This window comes from Calypte anna, chromosome 1 (genome assembly GCF_003957555.1).
Source record: "Calypte anna isolate BGI_N300 chromosome 1, bCalAnn1_v1.p, whole genome shotgun sequence".
Lineage (NCBI taxonomy): Eukaryota > Metazoa > Chordata > Aves > Apodiformes > Trochilidae > Calypte > Calypte anna.
Genome location: NC_044244.1, coordinates 70,194,711 through 70,221,958, shown reverse-complemented (window position 1 = coordinate 70,221,958; position 27,248 = coordinate 70,194,711). Strand labels below are relative to the sequence as shown.

At 36.0% G+C, this 27,248-nt stretch overlaps 1 protein-coding gene across 1 annotated transcript; it reads left to right on the top strand.

The window, feature by feature from the left end:
- Nucleotides 1-3,259: 3,259 nt before the first annotated feature.
- On the top strand, nucleotides 3,260-27,248 carry SLC6A15 (solute carrier family 6 member 15). Its single transcript, XM_008498019.2, has 11 exons — nucleotides 3,260-3,548; nucleotides 12,067-12,224; nucleotides 13,015-13,141; nucleotides 13,696-13,877; nucleotides 15,111-15,221; nucleotides 17,887-18,128; nucleotides 18,233-18,425; nucleotides 19,304-19,496; nucleotides 22,694-22,853; nucleotides 25,342-25,504; nucleotides 26,877-27,248. Exons 1-11 carry the CDS (start codon nucleotides 3,260-3,262, stop codon nucleotides 27,246-27,248), a joined length of 2,190 nt encoding a protein of 729 aa, XP_008496241.1.

Genomic DNA, 27,248 nt, shown 5'->3' with positions numbered 1-27,248 from the left:
AAAGAACAGTTTAACAGAATTTGGCATGATATATCCTAATTACTGTTTGATGCTAATGAAAAGCTTCAGTACTGGGCAAGATCCAAATACTGATGGAACCCAGAATAGCACTTAGATGTCAAAGGGCTGAAGTTCAGCACTGTGATACGAAAAAAAAGAAAAAAAGCTTGTTCAGTGGTTACTGTTCAGCGAGTAACTTTACTAGTTATCTCCCTGTGCTGTGTAGACTTAGCTCGGGCTACATATTTGGTATCCACCTTCCTTAAGGTTTATTCAGATCAAAGAGAGAGGCTTCTATGCGTGTCTTCAAGTGTATTCTGGGAGTTGGGAGCCTGGAACTGCAGACTGCTCGCACAGACTGGCTCAGACCAAGCTTTGCATATTTGTGTCTGATGGCAGTGTGTCTGATGGCCTGGTGAAGTAGGATTCTTCATTTAGTTTGGTACTTACTCCTTTAGTATAGAGAACAAGTTCTTAATTCTGGCAGTCAGAGGCCATCTGTGGATTTGTAATTTATCCTGAAGGGCTATGGTTCATTCTTGATGCATTTTGGCCAATAATGTTCTGTTAGAAAACAGGTTATGTTAGAAACATGCACTTGTCTTCTGAGCATGCCTCCTGCATTTTCTCAAGCCCTGCAAGTAATGTAGGTCTGTAAAGTGATAGTGTTATGGAGAACATCCTGGTTAATGGAAGGTTAGTGAAAGGGTAATTAATATGGTAGTGTGCTGCAAATAAAAGTATCAAGCCCAGTTTCTTCTGAAGTGTAGTAATGCAATGCTTAATGCATGACAGGACAGAATGATGCAATTTCTATTAGAATTGACTCATCAGTGAGAGCCCCAGATAAATCACATTGCTTTCCTGCAAGCTGCTATATCTAAAATAATTAATACGGATATGACCTTTAAAAATATTTTAATAAATACTGATAGATGGCTTGTGTCTTTTCAGCTGAAAATAATACCATTGGCTTATTGCAGTTAGAGAAGGATTTCAGACATATAGAAAAATACTGATGTAGTTTCACTTCTGCAGCTGTTGTATTAAATACAGAGAGAAAATTGTGTATTTTTGTCATACTCTAGAATTCTTACTAATAACCCAAACTGAGAAGCTCCTATAATTTACATCAATGGAATAGAAGGGGGAAAAAAGTTTGAAACATGACCAATAGTAGTGGTTGAAGTACCAGATGCTGCCATTTACAGTCCCAAAGCTCCATCATGCTTCAACTTAATATACTACTGCTGTCTGCATTCTGATTCTATGTCAATATCTCAGAGCTGAGAGCCACTGAACCCAGAGATGGACCTGAAGAAGGTGTAAACCGTTGAAGAGTTTGCAACCCACAACACAAAAGAGAGAAAAAAAATCCTGATAATAGATAAAAACAGACATTCATTTAGCCCAGTTGCACGGGATACAATATTAGGATCTATCTATTGTCTTAACAACTCTCTTTCCCCATTATGCTGTTCTGCGTATAGCTCATACACTTAATTTTATTTTTTTTTAAGAACTGGTTGCAGTTAAAAAAAGCCGTCATTCCACCACATTGCAGGAGGAGGGTTTATAGAACCCTGAGCTATTCCTGATACTGTAGTGCACATGGAGCATTTCATGAGCCAGTAGGCTCTACAGTGCTTAAAAAAAATTGGGCTTTCTGCCAGAAATGGGGTTGCTGAGAGAAGGGAGTAACAAGAGGGAGAGGCAAAGTGAGAAGGCAGTGATGGGTGTATAGAGTATGAATGAAAAGAGATTGCAGTGGAGTTCAGTAGGCAATTGAAGTGAAGTTCAGCTTCCAGATCCTAGGACGCTACTGAAAAGGGTAATTGGCCTGTTGGCCATGAGGCTTGTGATAATACTTGCAGTGAAAGAGCTTTAATTTTGTTGTTGTGAAGTCTCCTCTTTAAAAGCTGTGGGCTGGGTTCCAGTGGCTTGACCTGAAGCAGCGTGAGGTGCTTGATCTCTCAATTATTGTGCTAACAGTTCAGTGATACCTTGCAGTTCCTGACTGCATGCAGTTTCATCAGAACATGATAACAACTTTCATCCAGTGGACCAGATATTGCATTAAGTCCATAAGCAAAAGCTGAAAGTTCTCCTATATCCCAGACTAATTTCTGATTCTCATCAGTTAGAAGTTCTTGATTATACTCTTTGTGTATTTCCTCTTAAGGGTTTTCATGAAGCTTAACACATAATCTAAATGCCTTTTAAGACTCTTAATTGTGCAGATGGCTTTGCACGTATTAGTTTTATCCCATGTGATTAGTGAAGAATTTCTTGAAAAATATCCCTCCCCAAAATCTTAAAGTTACCTTCTGCATGGCAGCTGCAAGCAAATCTAGCTGTCTTTTTAAATGATTCATTGTGGTAAAGTAAAACACATTCAAATGCTGGCATTTTTGAGGCTATACACACACATTTGAAACAACAGGTTATTAAAATTAATTTCAGATATTTCAGATATGTTTATTCATTTCCTATTTGTAAGAAACTTACTTGAGGCATCAAAGCTCCTAAGTGATTAGCTCTTCTTTGAAAATGTGATTGTGAATATATATTTCATGATTAAGAATACAGGAAATAATTCACCCTTGCTTTTGAAGCTTTTGATATATACTGTATATCAAAATTTTAATTGTTGCATGACTTTCTGAAATGGACTGAGTAACATAATCTACTTGTTTAAAATAAATCTTTAATAAATGCAAGTACAACTGTTGAGAAATAATGAAATTGGGCTCCAAAATTTTATGTGAAGGTTTTTTTTGCCTGATAAGAATAATCTTGTTATGCTGTCAAAATAAGAGCAATTAGCCCATCAGTCTTGAGTAAGTAAAAAAAAAAACCAGCCTTCAGCAACTGAATGGAAAGTATTCTACATATTTAAGACCTAACAGTGGACTTAATACCTACGATTTGGAAGTGGTTTATTATCCTTTTCTTTCCCCCTTCTTGTCAAATAATTGAGATAAGTAGAAATGGGCAAACTAAGGCATATAGTTTTTAAGTTAAGTTTCTTCTGCTTAACTAACTTTTATTTTCTTAAATTTTGTTCACAGATACTTGCAGTAGAACAACCGTTCAGAAGCAGAAGCCCTTACTCTTGATTCCTTGATATCTAGGACTCATCAGGCATCATCTTCAGTCTGTTTTCAATATTTTTGTCCAAGGAGAGAGAGTTTTCTTCAAGGCTTGTCCATCTGTCTCAGCTGAACTTGACTTCCTTACTGTTTCTCTCATATTACAAATGCCTAAGAACAGCAAAGTCGTGAAAAGAGAACTAGATGATGAGGTCATTGAGTCAGTCAAGGACCTTCTCTCTAATGAAGACTCTTCAGATGATGCCTTTAAGAAAAGCGAGCTTATGGTTGATGATCAGGAAGAAAAAGATGTAGATGTTGAAGAAGGCTCAGATGTAGAAGATGAAAGACCTGCTTGGAACAGCAAACTCCAATATATTCTGGCACAAGTTGGATTTTCTGTGGGTTTGGGCAATGTGTGGCGATTTCCCTATCTGTGTCAGAAAAATGGTGGAGGTAAGTCCTATGATAGATAGCCACAGCTAAATGATGAAGCTAACCTTTCAGATTTCAAGGTTAGCAGAGATAACCACAGTAAAGCCTGCTTCAGCATGTCAGGTTTTTCTTTTAATTTCTGCTGGGGTCTATGAGGAAAAACCCATATTCTCTTTGTTTAGAGAAACACTACTGTTAAAAATATCAGATTCCTCTAAGATTCCATTTCCTCATGGAAAACACATGGAAGGCTTGCATTATTTGGGCTACTGTTTTGCTAAAATGTTCTTGGAAAATAATTCAAGAAATTAGAGCTGTATCTACTTTAAAGACTATAGCATTATTTGGTCTTTAGTATTTAGTTGTACTAAGCTTCATACCTTTGCTTTTTAAATGCTTTTAGCTCTTAGTCCATTTGATCACTGTTTACTTTCTGCTAGAACAACAAAGTGCTGTAGTAGAGAAAAGGATTTTTTAATTCATAATGAATAATTTAAATGACTAAATTAAGGGAATGCATCTTTTTTGTTCTTTTGTATAGTTAACTGCTTTCCTAAATGAGTTTCCTTAGAACAGTAACATCACACTCATTTTCTTTGTTAGCTGTCCATCCGTGGTCTTGGATGTAGTATCAAGGATGAGGCTGGAGACCTTCTTCATCTTTGAATACTGGATTAGTGTTTTATCTTATGCTATACTGTACTCCACTATATTACGTTACTACACATCTTGTTATGCTGAATTAAAAAAAAACCTATCACTATAGGATAAAGTGAATCTATACTACAGAGCAGGCAATAAAGAACGTCAGTTTATTCATGCTGCCTTTTAAAAACTGAATAACAGAACTGTTGTAATTGAGTACATAAGTGAGCCTAGAATAGGATCAGAATATAACAATTATTTTCTCAGTTCAAGCAGATAAGGTGGAATTTATACTTCAAATATTCCATGTCCAGTATAAAGTCTAAATTCTTTTATGTCTTGTTACTGCTATTTTTCAATCTCATTCAACTTTCTTCTCCTTTATTCTGGAGAGAAAGTCATTATATGGTTGATTTAATGATTTGTGTGGAATCTTAAAGTTTTCTTTATAACTACTATTAAGCAAGAAAACATGTTGAATGTTCTTAAACACAGCTTTTCAATTGATGGCAGCCTCATGTAATCTACTAAACACAATACAGACTTGGTCACAAATCACCATCAGTTGAAAAAAGTAACGCATTTGTTAATTAACAGTTTTAAAACCAAACTGATTCATAGATAAAAGGGTGTCTATTACAATGTTTATAGACTATATCATTTCATCCTAAGTGTGGTGCAAGCTGTGCTCTCAAGGCTGATGCTTTAGAGTAGTTTGTTTTGTGTTGTGTCCCTTTTGAAAGTCTGTGTTTAATATAGGTATTTACTAATTTTACAAGCCCATTGGATTCACCTTCAAAACAACAGAAAAGATGTGTTGGTATGCTCCTTAGGCTGATGGTTTCATACTATGAGGTGCTTCTGAAGTTACTCTGCCATTGAGTCTAAGTTGAATTCAAACCAAATATAAATATGTTAAAATAATTAATAATTTCTCATATTAGGAAAAAAAAACCCTACCAACCTAAACCTTTGTGGATTACAGCACTTTGTTAATCTAACTTAAAAAAGTAAATATGGAATAATTTCATGTTAAAATTGAATGTTTTCCCCGGTACTGTAATTGCAGGAACTTGGGTGTATCAGATACAGATACCAGTTGGTGGAGACATTTTCCACCTGTGGCTGAGACAAGGGTGTACTTGGCATTTCATAATAATTTTGGAACATTTTAGCAAAGTGCAGCTTTCAGGAAAACAGAGGAAGAGAAGTGATATTTGAGCTAAAGCTTTTGTAGTTTTCAAGTTTGTCATAATGCAAGATGCAGAATGGTACATATAACGTTGACATGTGTAAAGTATATTAGTTCCTGTATACCTGTGTGACAATGGCCAGTTCTCACAAGTGCATAAAAGAATAGGTAGAGGCAGGGAAAAGTTCAAACACATGGAAAAAGAGGCAAATTTTATGTGAGGTTCCAGTTTTCTACTACACATATTATTTTACATATGTTTCATTCTAGGTAAAATGAGAGTGGTTTTATGCAATCCATGCTAAATAGCAGTGTCAGAACTTCTATGTAGTCTTTTGCAGAAAAAGCTTTGCTGTAAAGACCTGTTGAAGACTGAGCAAACAGCTTTTCTGTGGATTTTTATTAAAATCTTTCAGTGAAGCAAATGGATAGGTCTCCACCTTCAGTTAAGTCCAAATATCTTTCATTTTGTCTCATGTGTTGAAAGAACTTAATTCTGACAATTTCCATCAGGCAAGGGGAGCATATTGAAAACTGATAAACCAATAAATATACTTCAAATTTAAACCAAGTCTTCAAGTCTGTCTTTTTTTAAACTTATGGGACAACAACAAAACCACCAATATAAACACAGACACAGACAAGTTAGCCTAAATAGATGTATATGATTAGAGGATTTTGTGGTGTTTACTGCCTTCTAGAGAGTTTGTGTTTGTTTGTGACCATGGTCTGTGATACACTCATTACTTCAGAGCTCTGTACTGCTTCAGTGAGGTATCAGTGAAGCATATTTTTAAAGCATCTTTAAAGGTAACTTCTCTATCACTGCACTGCAATGATTCTTAGACGTCCATAGTATTGTTCCAATCTTTGTCTCTGAATCTGCTCTGTACTGAAGCTTCACTGAAGCTTCCTTTTCTTTATTTTTTGCAATCCTTTAACAGTTTTTCCCATTGTAATTTAATATTTATAGAAATAGCTGGTATTTTTTAATGCTGAAGTAAGTTACACCCAGACTGGTTAGCTCCGTTCTGTCTTTCACACTTGACTCTTTCCCAGAAAAAAGTTTCTCATGAGAGGTGAGAGAAGTAGCTAGTATGGAGTTGAGGCAAAGTTTGATACTCATTGAGGATGTAGCTGTAATACAGGAAGTATCAAGAAGAAAAATGAGGCTGGGAGGAAACTGAGAACCATCTGGAGTGTTTATCTTCTTGACTTGGGATGAGAAGGAGGGCCCAAAGGAGTTCTGTGCTGTGTGAATGAGGGGCTGAAAGTGTTCTGTCAAGTTTTGAGGAACTGACTAGAGAACTCTCTGCCTTCATCACCTCTGTGCTCACCACAGCTCCTTCTTATCCCTGGAAGGAAATGTTCAGTCCCCAGTGGCACTTAAGGCACCTCTTCTCTTTGCAGACTAACAGATAAAGCAGCTTTTACTTTCTTCATGCTTCACAATTTGATTTGTGATTTGTATTGGAGCTGAATATGCTCTAAGTTAGCTTTAAACTTTTTTAAGATTTGTCAGTTTTGCATTATACAATTTATGTATTACTCATTTGCTATATGAAGACAAATGTGTGGGTTTTTTTCAGATAGGTTATGAAATTATTGTATGGGAACCATTCCTCTGTTAGCATCCAGTAAGTTCAGAGCTGCCTCAACTTCCAATGATTTGATATTGATCCTTAAAGGTAAACTGGACAGGTCTAGCCAGTCTTGCCATGAGGCTAATATATAGTGAGAAACTAGACCTATAGTTTCTTGCTGCTCATTGCTATGACATGATGAATAGCTTGCACACCTTTCACTATTTTCAAGCAAAGGAAATATTTAAAGTTTATTTTGTTTGTTATTTTCCTTTAGGTTTAGCTGAAGTAAAGTGGTGTTTTCACACATTAGAAGTAACAAAAGCAAATTAAATTAGCTGTTCTGCTAAGATAAATTATATTTGAGTATTATTATTATTTGAGTATATTAGTGAGTATTATTATATTTGAGTATTATATAGACAAACGAACATACTTTAATGCAGTTATTACTGGGAGTCTGCAGTTTTGTACACCCAAAGATATTGTCTTACTTTTTCATGAGCATTAACTTGAATTTTTTTATATATTTTTTTTAAGGTCAGTTTTTAATCTCTCTCTGACATAAGTCAAAGGATCTAGTAAACAATGATAAAGAGATAAAAGCTGTGAGCAGTGTAGGGGAATCTGTAGCAGATTATATTTCCATTATATTTTGAAAAAGACTGACGTGAATAGAGTCACATAGTGAATTTTTACAGTTAAATAGTCTGGATTTTATACTGAAAAAGACCAGCTGATTGAACAGTGAAATTCTGTGGTCATAAAAAAAGCACAGCAGCTATTGCTGAGAACTGATGAGGAAATAGTATGTAAACTGCTAGAGGCTGAGTAGGCATTAGAAGCTACAATCTGGTTGTCTGATAGAAGTGGAATAAGAGCAAAGCAAGTATTCCCATGTGTTCCTGTGCTGAGTATGGATTCAGTGGCTTCATTTTCTAGCTTTTCATCAATAATTTAGAACCAATGCTTTGCATTCTCTGATGACTACAATGTGATTTTGCGAGTTCTGCTTGAAAATGTATTGTATTTAGTTGTACTTCAGGGTGCTGAAAAACATCTTATTTTGGAAATGTAATTCTTCATTAAAATTTATTGGCTAAAGTGATTTTCATCTTTAAATACAGTTTTGTAAATAGATACACCTGGACATATATAAACTGTGAAAGACAAGTGACAGGAACACACTATCAGTAGTGTTTATCAGTAGTGTTATATCAGTAGGACAGACTACAAACCTACAGGTAAAATATGAAACCTTTTATCAGAGTTGTCCTGGTAAAAGTGGTTTGTAGTTTCTAATGGTATATAATTTCACAGGTAGCAGACTTTAAGCATAATGTGGTTTTTTTTCTCACATGTCACAATTTAGAAAATTTTAACATTCAATACTGAAAATAAGTTGATCTTAATCCAAGCATCAGTTTCTTGCTACCTTTATTTTAGTGAGCCTCCAGCAAGGTAATAAGAACTTGGATGTCTCATCAAGACAGTGGTAAAGCTCACCTTTGTTGAATAAGCATCAATTCAGACACTAGACATTTAATTAAATACTGTCACAGCAACAGTTGAAACAGATCTTGAAAGTGATTAGATTTTTCAGGTTATATCAAGTAGCTTCTTTAGCATCAGTATAGTAATAGTTATGCCATCTTGTATTATTTCTTCTGAAGTTATTTTCCATCTCTTTAACCACTATGAATCGTGTAATTTTATGACTTAATGGTATTTTTCCCCCTCTTGCATTTATGAGAACTTAAAACCAATGTTAATATTCCATTTCTATCAATAATGCTGCCAAATATAGTACATATTGTAATATAAAGAGACAATATACCAGTTGTTCCATTACAGTGCTTGGTTAAATAAAAAATCAAGACATCAAAACAGTGCTTTGCACACTGTTAACTCTGACTAGTTCTGAAATTTTCTCTCTTTGTTACTAATTCTAGTGAAGAAGGATGATATATTCTTTTAGGTTAGTTTTTTTTTCCTTATGAAGTTGAGTTGATATTTTTTTTTTAGTATGAAAACCACTGTTTCGAACCAAAATATGCAACAAAATCACTTTACACTAAAATAATTTTGAAAATGCAGAAAGGAGACTTGGAGATCTCAAACCACACAGAAATGTATTATTCAGAAAACTGCTTAGCTGGCAGATCTAACAGACAATATAAATAATTGTAGGAAGCTGTTGAAGGCCAGCATGAGTTGTTTATTGTTCTAATTCAAATAAAAATTACCCTTACTCAGTACTGTAACTCCTAGGACACGCATGTTTTCATGCACTGGCAAATAACACGTTGAGCTGTTTCCATAGAGATTGTGTTTTATGATGTAGTGAAGGTGTCTTGCAGTTCTTTGGAGTATGTCTAGCTTCAAGCGGAGGCTGAAGCACAATAACTTTTCCAGAAATGCTGTGGTTTCATGTTGATGAGAGGGCACAGAAGCCTTTTGCAGCTGTTATACACAACTGTTTAATCCAACAATGTCCAAGCTGTATCGCACTGAAACTCATATGAGCACTATTTTCCATTCTGTCTTTCTTTTGGGGAGGTCAGCAGGATCAGAATGGAGCTCTGCAGAAGCCCTGCAGTACAGAGGTGAACTCTGTGGGCTGCCCACACTCAATTACAGTGTTGGGTTGGGTATAATGCAATGTGGATTTAGCATCACATTTATTTAACTCATTTAGCTGAATCTAACTGGTAAATCTTGCAACTTACATTGATACTGCACCATGAAACACCCACGTCAGCCCAGTCTTTAAATGTGTGCTTAACTTTGCAGCCTTGTGATTAAGGTTGTGGACTGGGACACTGAAGAGCTGGGTTCAGTTCCTGCTCTAGTACAGTCATCCAGTGGGATCTGGGGTAAGTCACTTAGGCCCCAATTATTTTGAGCTGCTTAGGCTTGTCTCTCAGCTATACAACACCTGTCTAACTAAGTCCTCAGGTATTATACAGTCCTCAGTGTTATACAATTTAAAATACTATGTACTGTTAGTTTTCGGTTAACTGTATGACCAGATTTTTAAAGATGATGATGCCACATCTTCTCAATTGCAATGTGAATTTACTTCTGTCTCACAGAATTTTTGAGAGAATGCGGATGGGATTCAGTCAAGGCTATTTAATGGTGTTATTTGTCATATACATTCTTGAGATAGTTCTCATTTGTAATGTGGTTGTTACTCTGTTCCTTGGTTTTCCTCACATTTATTTCCTTCTGTCTCTCGTCTCTCTTTTCATAGTAGAAAGTAATTCCTTTGCATTCTTAATGGGAATGTAGTTGCTACCTCAGTAGAAATAATACTTGAATAGTCAGTCTGTACTGTGCTGCGGTAGGTAGACAGACCCTGAGGTTTGGATCTGTGAGGTAGTATTGTAATCTCAGACCCCTGGTACCCTGTTCTATTTCTGGCATAGGTTTTGACCGAATGCTTCTCAAGCAATATCAGTGTGTATGATACTGTCATGTCACAAAAACAAAACACGAGGTGCTATTTTATTGCTAACAATAGTGTACAGACTGTCATGCAGATATGGTCAGTATTCTTTATCTAGTCCACCAGTAGTTTTTTCTCAGAAATTACTTTGCCACTTTCCCTGCTTTTCTTAGACTCAAGGCTGTAGTTACTCCACGTTTAACATCTTTGTAAGGGAAGATGATGTGCAATTTGTGTGTTTTTCATGAAGAGCAAAAGAGCAAGTGGAACTAAATAGGAATGGATGATACTAGAAAATCTGAGGCCTCTTGCATGGCTTAGGAAAGTTTAAGTTTTCTAAAATAAACCATATTTCATGAGAGGCTGTCTACTCAGGATATGCAAATTATGGCATATTTTGATAGAGTCCTAAAAAAGCCCTACAAAATGGACACTGGATGAAGAAACTTTAAATAGGATTTAGCTGGAGTTGAGGATAAATCCCAAATTTGTTTCTGAACTTTGTTCAGCTTCTTTCTCATCACAGAGGTGAATAGACAGATTATACAACTTAATTGCTCTGAGTCTAAGCTGTTGAGATCTTTAGATCTTTGCTTTGTAGCTTGCTCCGACGTGCCGTGGTCTGCATCCCTCAAGTACTTTTCTGTAGCCTTACAGTGGTTACAATCAGAAGTCTTGAGCCCCTTGAGCTAGGTGAACAGCATAGTAGTCTATATTGCAGCAAAGAGTCACACATTTGAAAATCAGGTGCCATGCTCTCAATTGATAGTGGTGAACTGTTTTGTTAGCTCTAGTCCTAAATACTCCATAACAACGAGGAGGAATGTTGGCTCTGAACTTGTCAATGCACTTAGTGTCTCGATATATTTGCTTGAAATTAGTTCTACTGAAATAAATGGAGATATATCCTGAAGTTAGAATCATATACAACCACATCCTGGGAGATAGAGTTTGAAAAAATAATTGTTTTTCTTATACATGTCTAACAATGAAGTAACAGTTACATTTTCAAGTATCTCTTTAAGGAGAGGTTGCCAGTACTGAAAGATACAGATCTTCAGTACTCCATTTCATTTTCTCCTCACGTCTCTAGTCTCTGTCTGGAGCCTGATAGAGGGGGTTTTTTTTCTTAATTGGATAGAAACATTATTTTGTACATTGTGAAATTTCCTTTCTGAGCATCTGATACACATGTAGAGAAATAAATGGGAGGTCCTCTGAAGCCACTTAAGATTGGATGAAATTCAGAATGTTGTATACACAGTGTCTTCTGTATTTCCTTCACAAATTAAGTGTTGCTGCTCTGTTGCAAGTCAGAGATTAGAGGTTTTTTTAATAAATGTTGATTCAAATCCTGACTGCATGATATCTTGAAAAAAATTGATGAAATGCCCAAAATTTCTCACAACCAACTATATTAAATAACTCCCTGTCAGTAAAATCTGTATAATATGTTACAGTGCTTTAGAAATTTGATGTCTCTGGGTTCATATCTTATAAGATGTATGGCCGAGATTCAGATAAAATTAGTCTTTGCATATGATCAAAGAAGCTTTATAGTGAATGACATTAGTTAAAGCTCAAAGCTCTTACAAAGTCTCCCATTTGCTGTGTCAAGTTCTGACTCTTCTCCGTCTCACTCTGGTTTATACTTTGTTCCTTTCATAGGTGCCTATCTTGTGCCATACTTAGTCTTGCTACTGATAGTAGGGATTCCACTCTTTTTCTTGGAGCTTGCTGTGGGGCAAAGGATCCGCCGAGGGAGTATTGGCGTGTGGAATTATATCAGTCCCAAACTTGGAGGAATTGGATTTGCAAGCTGTGTAGTAAGTTTTAAACAGTGATGATGTGATTTGCTTTCAGTCTGCATGATTTAGATTTGCTATTTTGCTTTTTGTAAGAAAAGGCCACTGATTTTTAGCTGGGCTTCAAGGTCAGTTGATGATGTTTGGAAGATCTTAGAACTTAAATTAGTTCATGACAAATATTAATACGGATGTGTCAGTAAAATGAGTCAACTTCTATTGTTTGATTCTTTTGAAATTATGAACTAGGCAACAGGGAAGTCTTCTGGAAAAAAACGCCCTGTAAAAATGTAGGTGTTGCATTATGAAATAGAGAAAAGTTAAATTTTAGAAAATGACAGGTACTTTAATGGGCAAGCCATACATGGAATCATAGAATCACAGCATACTTTGGGTTGCAACAGACCCAACACCCCTGGGATCAGGGACATCTTTAACTCAGGATGCTCAGCCCTGTCAAGCCTGACCTTGAAAGCCTTCAGGGATGAGGCCTCCACCACCTCTCTGGGCAACCCCCTGTGACAATGTTTCACCTCCCTCATAGTAAAGAACTTACTCCTAATGTCTAATCTAAATCCACTGTCTCTCGTTTAAGACCATTGCCCCTTGTCCTGTTGCTGCACTCCCTTGTAAACAGCCCCTGCCCAGCTTTCTTGCAGCCACTCTCCCCTCAGGCCTTATTCTGACTTATTTTAGTTAAAATTAAGTTCAGTGGCTAACTTACAGAATTATGCATAAATGTAGTAGGTGGGTTTTTAAATGTAATTATTAAGTGAAACTTTTTTTGATACGTATCTTTTTTTTTTAATAGGTGTGTTTCTTTGTGGCCCTGTACTACAATGTTATTATTGGATGGAGTCTGTTTTACTTTTCTCAGTCTTTTCAGCATCCATTACCATGGGACCAGTGTCCTCTAGTTAAAAATGCATCTCATACCTGTAAGTCTATATTATGCTGTTTTGTTGTTTATAATATTTTTTAAATAATAGTAGTGAAGTGCTTGTTGATTTGAGTGTCAAACTAAAGCAGACACAACCGAGAATTTTTTTTCTATAAATTTTCTATGTATTTCTAAATATGTTTGAATTTGTTTTCTATATATTTTCAAAAGTGTGTTCATTTTCAGAGGGGTACTTTTCATAGTATCTGAGTCACATATCATGCACAGGTAATCTGTTATGTGAATTAAATGTATGCTTTCATCTAGGGCTGGCTACTATTTTGTACTTAAGTGAAAAATAAATTCTGCCTGGACTAGGATTGACTATATGCAGAGGGAAACATTACTCCACATGCGTGTTTTAAAATGATATACACAGAACTTTCACCAGTAGCAGTCACTTTTTGTTTTAGACAATGCCTTAAGACTCTCTGAATTTAGTTTCTCAGTAAATAATGACAGCACAATTACAATAGTAGAACTTTGCTATCAAATGTAGAAAAAATATTTCTGTCCTGATCCCATTCTTTACTTCCTGACATCTCTTGACAGTTGTGGAGCCAGAGTGTGAAAAAAGTTCTGCAACTACTTATTACTGGTACAGAGAAGCACTGAATATTTCCAGCTCTCTGTCAGAGAGTGGTGGGTTAAATTGGAAGATGACTATCTGCTTGCTGGCTGCCTGGGTCATGGTATGCCTAGCCATGATCAAAGGCATTCAGTCTTCAGGCAAAGTGAGTATACTGTTTAACTAAATGACAAGTGTTTTACTTTGAAACATTTCATGACATTTTTGTTCACCACACCCTCTGTTTACTTTTTTCGGATATCTGTAGGAGCAGGTTAGAAGCTGTGACTCACCTCAGTGTTTGTATCATCTCAATGTTAGTAGTTAGGCATTAAGCTTGTAATAATTTGTGAGGGAGTTGTAGTAATTTAGTGGGAATTGAGGATTGAAGCATTATTTCTGTTCTCATCAATGTAACTGTACCTCAGCTTTCTAGTACAGCATTAAGTCTCTGTGTTGCCAAATGTGTTAAGGAATGTCATTTCTATGTGTACTCACAGGAGGATTTCAGTGTACCCAGGTCCCCAAAACACCTTGTCAGTTTTCTTTTTATTGTTACTGTCAATTGTATCCATGCTTGTCATTAATGCAGCTGCTTTTCAGCGTTTTTGACTAATTACTAACCATCCCTTTGCCCCTGAGGTTGTCACCTTAGAGTCTTTCCTTTCCGTGCACCCAGTTGGACTGGCTAGTGAATGATTTGCTGGCTGCTAATCGCAATGAGATTTTCAGATGAAAAACTATTCTGATAGCATAATTCTGTGCTAATAAAAAGTTTGTCACTGAGGTAAAAATTTCTGTGACCTCTTTAGTGTATTTCAGTTAAGGAAACAACTAGCAAGTTTAGTGAGAAAATACTGTAAAGTACAGAACAGATACACTTTTCAATGGTGGAGAATGAAAGATCGTATTTGGTTACTTCTTTTGTTTTGGTTTGATTTTTTTCAGTAAGCATTACTTTGTGATTTGAATCCACTGGCTATGTCCTTTTTTCTGACTCCTGTCCTGTCTCCTTCTGAGGGCAGAATTAGTTTCTATTCTTGTTGAATATCTTTATGATGTACTTGAGTCAAAGTGCATTTGTAAAGTGAATTATTTATAAAACAATCTACTTCTTATCCCGTCATTAAATTCACACTGAATTTTCCTGGAAGCCCAGCAATTTGTTCTCAGTTAGTCAGCAGCCATATTGTTTTAATACAGTACAGAATTTATTTTATAGTCTTCTAATTTTGCTTTTTTTCTACAGAGATGAAAGGAATGGGAAATTTCCTGCATATTTCTTAGAGCATATGTTTATCAGTTTGGTCATATTTCCAAAAGATACTAAATTGTGAATTAAAATATTGAAAATAAAGTGCATGGATGTCATGTTAACTTTCTTCTTAATGTTTTTCAGATCATGTATTTTAGTTCCCTTTTTCCTTATGTGGTGCTTTTGTGCTTTCTGATCAGAGGACTGCTCCTTAACGGGTCAGTGGATGGAATTCGACACATGTTCACACCTAAGGTATGTGGTTAATTTCTGTTTGCAGTGCATTAAAGTTTCAGTGGCTATTTGATCGTTTATGAATACTCTCATTTAATCTTATTGTCTTAATTGAACATTTTGCCATTTCTCTCTTTGATTAAACCGAAAAATTGTTGTTGATTTCAGTGGCATGGTATCTGGCTCTAAGGTCCAAAGGCACTAAGTGTTCCACGAGTCTTTGTAGTCACCTCCCCTAGCTGAAGGGTTCCCACAGTTAGATGCCTTTACAAAGCTAAGCAAAGGAAAGTGCTATTTACAGTATTCAGGATGTTTAGAAAGCTCCAAATACTGAAAAGAGAAGTCAGTCTTAAATCTTGCCACTGTCTATGATTGAAATTGCAGACTGCTCAGCCAAATCTGGGAAATCTGACACACACAGGAATGTAATGCTTACTGACAAAGAGGTGGCCTTTAGGAGAGATGGAATACAGACCACTTGAGGGTATAAATTAGTTTCTCAAGCTCAGTGTTACCCTTTCTGTCACTAGAGAAGTACCACTAGATACTGAGGGAAAGAAAACACTGAAACTCCCCTTGAACACCAACACATCTTCAATAATCTGTCCAGAGTTAGACCTAAAATAAGTTATAGACTGATGTTTACTTTATATCTAAATTTTAACTTAATTATACAATTATTTCAAGTGTTTCAGCTTTTGAAAGAAAAATTGGTTTTCATTTCTACTGGTTTCCAGTTCTGTATCTCAAAATGTAAGCTGTGGTTTAAATTTGAGGTTAAGAGGCCTGTATGTCACAAGCAGTGTATTTGAATATATAATACTTCAAAATAATTTTCATAACCTCTGATCTTTTCTGTACCTGAGCCCTAATTTGGACTCTAGGTATTTATGAAACTACCTGAAGGAATTCAGTCTCACGCATCCGCTGTCCACAGTTTATTACTATCTGCCTGCCCAAATAAACTGTGGACAACAGGACTGCTTAACTGAGCCAGGATGGAAATAATCCAGGAAGATAGATATGTGAGGGAATGGCAAAACCATCTTTATAGCCTCAATTAGTTCAGGAAATGGCCACATTTTGATCACAGATGATTACAACACATTCCCACAGAAGAGTTGTGTCAGCACAGCAGAGGATTGGCATGGACTGGTGTAGGTATGAGAGGACAGGGCTAATTAATTAAGGTACAGTTTCTCTGTTTGGTGTGGTTAATGAACAAAGCAGAAATTCTAATATAATATCCTTGATGAAAAATCTAAAGAAAGTTATAGGGAAAACGAGTTGATGTACACTACTGTGATGAAACAGGACTGTATGAAACTTAAATACAGAGCCCCCAGAGTTTCACAAAAAATATAATAGAAAAGAATTACAGATTTATTTTGAAATGCTAGGGAATGTGTATCCGATGATATCAAATGATACACTGCAGGAAGCAAGAAGTGTTTTGGTTCCTAAAATTTGGTAGAATTAAGAATATTCCTCGAGCTCCCTCCAGTGGAAAAGCTCTGCATAACTGTTAGAAGCAGAACGAACTACTTGCAATAGTCAGCTTGTGCATTGTGATTATAGGAAAATTGTAAGTCAGGAACAAGTTCATTTTCATCACCACCTTTTTTTCACAAAGATATTGCATTTTAGCTGTATGTAAGTATATATAGTAAATCTTACACGTTTATGGGAAACAGTAGAAATTTTCAAAATGTTTGCATAGCAATAGTAGGTTATTTTTTCCTCATAGTAAGACAGTTTAATGATGCTGGCAATTATGCCAATGCTTTGTAGTGTTCCTGTTTTCACTAGTTCTAGGGCTTAAAAAAAAATCTAAAATTCATACATGCAGATGTAAGGTCTTCCAGTGGTAAATGATTTGAGGTCCTAAATGAGCTTGAGAAAATCAAATGTTGAAATCTCATGTGTACTTTTTTGATGATTCAATATCTAGAAGAGTCTGAAATAAACAGTTTATGACTCAAAACTTGTTAACAAAGATATTTCATGAAGTATGGTCATCTGAGCAATACAGTTAATTTTTAATTTTTTTTTTTTACTAAAAGTCTTAGTTGTCCTTGAAATATATGACCCATTTCACTTAGGGTTAAACTAAATTCAAGACATCTGACTTAAGGGAGATTTGATTTGTGGACTATACAGATTGTTGTGTCCAGCACTTATTTCATATGTATCATTTTGCTTTACACATTTAGATGTAATACAGCTCCATATATCTCTTGTATCTCATAGTCACTTTACTTTTTGGAAAAGTAACAACTTTCAACATAGTTATTGCATTTATAAGAGGGTGGAACATCCCAAAATATATCTTAATTCTGATAATTGTCAAGATACCATTAAAAAAAAAGAGAGTAAATATTGTTAAAAAGAAAAAGGGGGGGGGAGCTAAAGAGATGGATATTGTCTCGTATTTCAGTATAGCTTCTATTTCAATTATTGTATATCTCCAGAAGTGTCTCCTTGTTGGGAACATACTACATAGCATGTTTATCTTAAGCACTGAACTTCAGGTGTTACATTCAGCTTTCTTTTTATGATAATGAAAATAGGTTTAGCATTTTATGATGTAGATTGTCATCCTGATTATTATTTTTTTTTCTGTTATCTTTTTGTGTGATAGAAATGCATTTTATAGCTGACATATATTATATCTAATTTCAAACAGCTTGAAATAATGCTGGAGCCCAAGGTCTGGAGAGAAGCTGCTACTCAGGTGTTCTTTGCCTTAGGGCTTGGATTTGGTGGAGTCATTGCCTTTTCAAGCTACAACAAGAGAGACAACAACTGCCATTTTGATGCTGTACTGGTGTCCTTCATCAATTTTTTCACTTCTGTGCTGGCAACTTTGGTGGTGTTTGCAGTTCTGGGCTTCAAAGCCAATATCATAAATGAAAAATGTGTTACCCAGTATGAACATTCATTTATTCTTATTACTATTTTAATGGTATATTTAATTTATGAACTAACACATATCACTGAGTTAATTTTTCTGTTTTATTGTGTTTTTACAGAAATTCAGAGAAGATTTTAAAGCTTCTGAAAATAGGCAATCTGAGCCAGGATATGATCCCACATCATATCAATTTTTCAAGCATTACAGCAGAAGATTACAATTTAGTTTATGACATTATTCAGAAAGTTAAAGAAGAAGAGTTTGATTCTCTCGGTCTGAAATCTTGTCAAATTGAAGATGAACTTAACAAGGTGAGAACAACAAATAATAAGTCTTAAAATACAGAGATTATGAACAGATGAATATTTATAAACCAAAACTAAACTATAAAGTATAACTTTCACAGAGGATCAGTGCAGTGCACTATGAGCAGTGCACCTATAGAGATCCATATGAAAACGTGGTTCTCTGCAGGGTCACATTCCAGATTTCCTGAGCACTTTTGGGGCCATTATCTTCATATAGTGATCATATGAAGCCATATGAAGCCATCATATAGTCTTCACTGCTTTATAATATATTCTGATCATTTTATCGCTCTACTCAGGAGGTTTTAAAGTTCTGTTTTTCAGAAGAGTTGTGCATGAGTATTTTTACAAAGATTAAATAGAGGGGCATTCAGCATCTCAAACTGATGTCTTCGAATGTTAAGATACAATTATTAAGTGTGCTTCTTCACTGGAATGTCAAAAAGTTATACTTTGCTTAATCAGTGTCATTCTGTGTTGAAGTCTTCAAGCCAGATCTGTAAAAGAGGGGATAGTCTTCCATCTTTTTTGCAGGGACTTTGAGTTTTAAACACTGACCTTCATGTAGTTGCACTAGTGTCAGAAGCTAAAATGTCAAATCGATTAGAAGTTTCTATATTACTACTGCCATTTAAATGTGAAACAAAAGTGTATAGAAATAAGTACTTTATATACTTACTGGAAAGAGCAAGTGTATTCTGTAGCAGTTCTGTGTGTCACTCAAAATTATCACTGAAGGAGAAGTGTCTTGTTAGTATCAATCAACTTACAGATTCTCAATGAAATCCAAATTATGTAAATCGTATTAAGTGTGCAGCTTCCCACTCATAACTTAAAGATTTAATCCATCAATAATAACGTGGATTTTTTCTCACTGACAGGCAGTTCAAGGAACTGGTTTAGCTTTTATTGCCTTTACAGAAGCAATGACCCACTTTCCTGCTTCTCCCTTCTGGTCAGTAATGTTCTTCCTCATGTTGGTAAATTTGGGACTTGGAAGCATGTTTGGAACCATTGAAGGCATCATCACACCCATTGTTGATACCTTCAAAGTCAGGAAAGAAGTTCTTACTGGTGAGTTGCACAGTGTTTCTTACTTAAAACAGTAAGCTAAAAATTTGAGATTATGAAGTCTTGGTTTTGATGTGAAAGTTTTCAGTGCTGATCTTTTACAAGCAGTAAATCACTATATTCCAGACTGTACTTAAACGCATGGGCACATTAATTTGTGCAAGTAGAACCTTTTCCTGAATGCTACAAGAGCAGCAGCATCCTAGAACTTAAATTTTAATTAAGGATTTCTGTAACAATTTTTTGAGTACAGGTAATCCTCAGCTCTTTTATTCCAGCCTATGTCACACATCAGGGAAATGAAGGAGAAGTGAAGAATGAAGATACATTACAGATTACTACAAATTATTTCTAAGTAGGCCAAATGAAATCTTATGGTGAAATGTGTACTGTGTTAAAAATCGGTACAGTTACTCTCTAGAGAAACATATTTTTCTGTGTTGAATGTGGAAAGGGTCTTAAACAAGATGTAAAGTTTTTTTCAGATTTCTTTCTTTTTTTTAAAATGTTTAAAGTTACTAAAGGTATAACTTGTTCGTGTAACTCACATAATCTTGTAATAATTTCTCTTTTTGAGGTAGAACATCAGCATAAAATGGTGAGGGAAGCTGGGTTTCTGAAAAGCTTCAGGACCAGCTTGCAAGGATCTTGATGTGCTTATGCACAAATTTAGATTTTGAAAAAAAAGAATAGAAAATATGAAGTACTTTAACATTATCTAACATATGAAGGAAATAATAACATACTGTAGAAGAGTTAACCCCTGATGACAGCAGAGCAGTGTTCTTTCCTTACTGCTTTCATTACCTCACTTAGGTAATATTTAACAGAAAACATGAATTCTTTTGCTTTGCCAGGTGCAAGAATAAAAGTATTCATGAAGATAAAGATAAATCAACATTTTTTTCAGGAGTTCTGCTGTATTGAGCACTTGTTTGGTTTCGGATTAGTTTTTTTCTTTAGTTTTTTAAAATGAGCTCTTAAATTCTTTTTTTAACAACCAGTGAGACATTTAGAAATCAGCTGTTTTCCTAAGTATATATGCAAATACCATCTTGTATAGTCAATACTCTGGAATAACAACATTTTACAGTAATTCCTTGTTATTACATTTGACAAAAATGCCTGGTAAAGAGTATTGAAGAACTGCCTTTCTCTGGTAAAGTTCTGAGTAGTATGCACAAATGATTTTTGCTGAATTCAGTTGTACTCAAAGGGATATAATGTTTTTATAGTTGACTTGTAAAACTTAAATACCTTATGCAATATTGGTGGGATTTAACAAGGATTATGTCTGCTCTATAGTGTGTGTGTGTGAACCCCACAAATCTTCAGTTTTTTTGGAAGTGTGAGTGCATTTGCAACTTTTTCTCTGTGGTTCCAGTTCAGTCTCTCTTGAGTTCAGAGAACCAACTCATATGCCTAAAGTTACTCTGTGTTGAAGTATTTCTGAATCTGAGTCCTCCTGTGTATATGCCAAGATATGATGAGTCTACAAATAAAGATGCATATTCTTGGGGTATAATGGTGAGACACAATGGCAGAATATATAAGTAACAAGGATTTCTAAATTTTCACATACACGTTTCTGGTAGTCAGATTCTTTTCTCGGGGTAGTAACTAATCTGTGTGAAACATGAGACATGGGTTGAGGAGATTATCTGTGTTCTTTTTGGTTTTGTTATCTTGCATTAGGAATTCACATCAATTTGTAGTGATCTCTTAAATTCTGCAAATTTCATTCTCTGGAAGTCATTGCAACAGCAGTTCCTACAAGGCTTGAAAAAGTGATTTGTCTTCCACCACAGTGTTTTAAAAAAGTATCGTTGTCTTGTTTCATTACTATAACCAATACTAATTTGTTATCCGGGATTTATGCAATGGGTGTATATTCTGTAAATACATCTTATATTTTGGCCCAGATTAATTTCATATTTAAAGTGCTGAGGTGTATCCTTAGGCAAAGTTCCCAGAGGCAGAAAATACAGGGCACTTCAAGTGGGAGAATCAGTTTTACAGGTGCTCAGCCTCCAGGCAAATTCATTGTGCTAGTGGGGACCCTCAGCCTGTTGTTCAGGGACTTGCTGGCTACACTGGAGCATGCTTGAAGTCTTACAGAGATGAGACAGGTGCTCCAGAGGAATGTGAGACAACAGGGAAACACTAGTGAAATTCTAGTCACACTTCTCTTAAGAAGGTGACAGAGCTGACACCGCAAGTGCATCCCTGCAGTGCAGCATGGGCAACACACAGGAGGAGTTGGAAGCCAACATGTTGCTTGAAAGCAAAGATTGCTGTTGAGCCACAAAGATGATCAGAAGGCAGGAACACCTCTCCTGTGAAGACAGAATGAGAGAGTTGGGATTGTTCAGTCTGGAGAAGAGGTAGCTTTGGGGAGACCTTATAGTGGTCTTCCAGTTCTGATGGGGGTCTAGAGGAAGGCTGGGGAGTGACTTTTGTAAAAGGGCATGTAATGGTAGGACAAGGAGTAATGTCTCCTAACTGGAAGTGGGTAGATTAAGATTAGGTATTAAGAAGAAATTCTTGTCTATGAGTATAGTGAGACACTGGTCCAGCTTGCCCAGGGGGCTTGTGGATGCCTATTCCCTGCAAGTGTTCAAGGCCAGGTTGGATGGGGCTTGGAGCAACTTGTTCAAGTTGGAAGTGTCCCTTCCCATGGCAGGCGGCTTGGAACTAGGTGATCTTTAAGATCCTTTATAACTTCAACCGTTCTGTGATTCTATAATGTTTGTTTATGGCAAGCCTATTCAGTTTTTTTATTTATTGATATCATGGTATAAAGCTTTGGGTTTTTTCACTTCTGAATTCCAAAAAGTCTGGTGATCAGGTAACATGATGCCTGATGTTTAGTTTAGCAGTTCTGTTTATTGTAGCCTTGCGTTCACATAAAATTAGATCTTCAGCAAGAAATAGTGACTTGATTAATCTCTGCTGTTTAATCAGGGCTGCTGTAATATGGCAATTTCAGTAATTCCAATTTAATAATTTTTTTGTTATGTTTGGAATAGGCAGGATTCCTTATATTCGTAAAACGGAGATCCCTTAAAAAGGAAAGTTCTATCAACTTTGATTATATGAAATTAAATGTTAAAGTGTATCTGTGCTCTTTTGGACTCATTAATTCCTTTGTCTGTGGAACTTTGTCATAATTCCAGCTTACATTTCTGTCTTTATTCCAGTCATCTGCTGCTTGGTAGCATTTTTTATTGGCCTGATCTTTGTGCAGCGCTCTGGAAATTATTTTGTGACGATGTTTGATGACTACTCAGCTACTCTGCCCTTGCTTATTGTGGTCATTTTGGAGAACATTGCAGTCACCCGAATTTATGGAATAGACAAGTAAGTGAAGGAAATGTATGCCCCTCTCCAAATAAACAGTGCTCATTACAACAATTATTATTATTTTAATTGTATTGCACAAAGTATTTGCAATATACATATAAAGACAAGTAAGTAGAAAGCTAGTCTGAGTGGACACTGAATGTAGTCTTTTTTTAAGAACAGATTTGGAGCAAGATCTACTGCATCACGATAATGTAGTGGAACCCAAAGAGCAATTGCAACAGCAACAGATCCAAAGAGAGTAGAGCATGTAAAAGAGGCAAAAATAGAGACAGAAAGGAGATGGGATATTCAAGTATGAGTAGTTTATTACAGAAACAAGATGGCCAGAGAAAGATTTCAAGAAGTAATAACCACAGTCTCAGCAGCAAATGCTAATGAGTATTCTGAACATATCTGCAGTATTCCAGGCAGCCTGAGAAAGGAACAAATCCAACTCTAGTGGCAGTAACAATAAGAAAGTTTCAGTTTATGAGCCAGATTAAGTTGGGGTGTTGTAGCAATTAATTGTTTGCATTAATTGTGAGAGAGAATATAGAGGAAATGATAGAAAAAACAGATCAAAACTTGCAAAAAAGTTTCGAGCAGCACAGTTGACTATGGAGTGACCATCTGTGTATGATAGCAGAAGAGAAAAAAACATAAATTCTCTATTACTTTTTAATTTTCACAACTGGAATAATCAGACTGTGTTCACTAAAGGAGATCAATGTATGCCACATAAAAGGAATAGAAAAGTTTATATCAGAAATAAACTGTGCCATCCACAGTAAAGCAGAGTTGCTATACTAGCATGTTGAAGAAATTGAAAGCTGTATGATTCCTTTGTATGTACACAGGGTGACGTAGGATGGATGTTTTTTATTAGATTTTTCATTTGTTCGATCTGAGTAATGAGCCAGTCCCTCACCATTACAAAATATAACTGTAATAAGAAATTTAATTTTAGGGTTTTTGAGATGTTTTTTCTCATCTACACAGGTAGTGTCTAGTCTACTTACTCATTAGAGAAGAAATCTCACTTGGGCCACATTTACAGTCACACAGAGATGAGAACACTATGTAGATCTTTTTACAGCTGCAAACCAGAAACGAAACAGATCCCCTGGGTATCTGGTTGGTAGTGTCTGGTCAGGTGGACTTCTACTGTGAAGGAAGGTAGAGATTCCAAAAGTCAGAAACTGATCTGTGCAGAAGTTGGAGTTTAGGTCTGGCTAAGATATGGTGATATTTTGTTTCGGAATCAGAGTGCAGGATATAAAAATATGATGTGGATCCCTGTAGCCAAGAGGACATAAAACATTAAAAATTGCTGGATAACATCCTAAGCCCTGGCCTTGCAAAGCACCTGCTACCAAAATTTATATAGACCTCACAGCAAATGAAACATTCACTGAAATAGAATCAGAGGTATTTGTGCAATGTATCACTCACAGCTGAGGGACAATACTTATGAAGATACCTGTTTGAAAGTATAACTGGAGAATAAACACTGGAATCAGTGCTCAAGGAGATTGGTAGCTCTTAAAAGAGGGTAATTAGGATGAAAGACTTTGAGGTGAAGAGAACAAATTTATGTTTTTTGGAAGAGCTGGAGAACCAAGGAAGGAAATAATATCTAGAGAGGGTAAAAAGCATTTATGAATTCAAGTTTTTTTTAAACAGTGTGTTTCATTGCAGTCTAGACACAGGATAGAATATCCCAAACTATGAACATCAAAAATTTTTTACAAGTTTATATGACGGTAGCTTCACATATGTAACTGCTTCAAAAACATGCTTATTGCTCTAAGGTCTGTTTTCAGATGCTCATTTCAAAAGGAAGTGGGAAGGGAGTTAAAACAGAATCAGTGCATGGGCACACCCTAAAAGAATTAGCTCTAAAAATATTTTCTCTTTTTCCACTAGCTCTGAAACTGTGTACTCCTTCATCAAGAATACCAAAAGTATGAGTTTTATTCAGATTGTAACTTGCAGTTTTGAGGCACAAGGAGGCAGATTTAATACTTCAGAAAGTTTTATTTCAGCAACTCATGATGCAAACCATAGCTTATGCATAAAGTTCTTTTTTTTTACACTGCAGCACACATGTGGGTTCAAGGTTAATCCTGCAGAATCTATAAGATGTTCTGTTTTTATTTGTCCTCAGAAGTGTTGACGCATGGCTGAGTAAACACTTCAGTAGGCAGTAGAAGATGTAAAAGAGAATCTTTTTTAAGAGGCAAGTTTAAATATCTTTCCAGCATAGTCCAGCAAGCAGTTTACTGAGTCACTATGCTGTGCAGTGGTTCCTTCTGGTCATCTGTAATGAATTAGTAAGACAAGCTGTATTCTTCAACCCATACAGTAATCCAAGAGCTGCAGCTATTTTTATACATACAGTTTTTTCAGTGTGTCTGTTCTCTCAAATTAGTTACTATTTGTCAGTTGTAGAACTTGAGATCTCAGTGCACATACTAACAATAACCTTTTATTCCCTTCACAGATTTATGGAGGATCTGAAGGATATGCTTGGATTTTCTCCAAGTCAGTATTATTACTACATGTGGAAGTATGCTTCACCTTTAGTATTGTTATGTTTGCTGGTAGCTAGCATTGTCCAAATGGGATTAAGTCCTCCTGGCTACAATGCTTGGATTGAAGATACGGTAGGTATGTGGCAGATGCCATCACCATCATAGCGATCATATCTGAATTTATTCAGAAGTACATGGAAAGAGGAAAATTTTCAATTACAAACTAAAAATCAACCATTCTTTTAATTTTAGAGTAGCTCTGCTTTAAAATTTAACTGCTTGACATTACCTATACCCTTTTTTTGAGTTTTAGTTTGTTGATGCATGTTGGAAGTTCTTAATGGTGTTGAGAGGTTGTTCACTTAAACTAAAATTTATTTTACTGCAGAAAATAGCTGATAACACCTAATAAATAATTTTGGATATCACATCAATTTTAAACGTGGAACTAGATATTGATATTAGCCATGTCATAAAATTTTCCCCTTGGGGAATACATATCACATTGTAGGCAACAGCTGCATTAAAAACTGTCTCAGATAAGAATGTTTGATTTGTAAAAGTCTTGTCCCTGTGAACTGCAGTCAGTGTTGAGTGTTGGCTCCAAAAAGACAGCCACGGTAACTCCCTTAAGTGTTCTGCAGGCTTGTAGGCTCATCAGCCCTCAAGCTGATACAAAATCCAAGGAGAATACAGTTTCAGAGAAATCAATATCTGGGGTGCTTCTGAAAGAACAATTGTCTAAATTAGCCAGGGAAAAATACTAACAGCAAAGACAGGTAAAGTATAAATGCAAAAGGCTAGCTTTGTTGTAGGTAGATGCCAGGCAACCATGATTGCTTTCTCAGAAAAACACTTGTTGCTACGTAAGATTCTTGCCCTCAAAAATTAGGAAGAGAAATATCTAAGAATACCAAAGAAGCTGCTACTTTTTGTGCATAAAATTAAAAGGTAGTCAAGCTACTATGCAAACTTAGTGCATTCGGGGGTGTAGTAGAGGAGTGTAGACACTGCCTCAGTAAGTGCATTAGTAGTTTACATGAAGTTTGTCAAACTTAACACTCCACGGTGTAATCTGAGACTGTCACTGTCTTGACCAGGTATTAGCCTACATAACAAGGATTTACATTTTAGATACAGTTACAGATAGCACTACACACTTGTTCTGAACATGCTATACAAGGGTAAGGGAACAACAACAAATACAGCAACAAATATAGCAGAAATTCTAACGTGAAAATCTTGATCTGGGTTCTATTAGACTGCCCTGAGCATCTTGGCAACTGTATGACAGTGTTCTGGTCCTACTCACTAGTATAAAGATAGCAATCCTTACATCTTCAAGACTGTTCAAATTTGAGATCTTCAGTGGTGCCCAAATTATGACTACAAGCTGACAGAAAAATGAGTCTGTGTTTCAAAACTGCAGGCTTTGGTGAAAACTGCAGATTTTCTCTTTTTAAAGTAAAGATATATTAATAGTTTTTCTCTTTGGGTTGCTCAGGCTACAGAAGAGTTCCACAGCTATCCAACATGGGGAATGATTGTCTGTATATCTCTGATGGTGTTGGCCATACTGCCAGTCCCAATAGTCTTCATGGTGCGCCGTTGCAACCTTATCGATGACAGCTCCGGTAGTTTGGCATCTGTATCCTACAAAAGAGGCCGGATAATAAAGGAACCTGTTAATCTGGAGGGAGATAACACAAGTCTGATTCACGGGAAGAGTCCAAGTGAAGTGCCATCTCCTAATTTTGGCAAAAACATATATCGAAAACAGACGGGATCACCAACTCTGGACACTGCTCCAAACGGACGCTATGGTATTGGGTACCTGATGGCAGATATGCCCGATATGCCGGAGTCTGATTTGTAA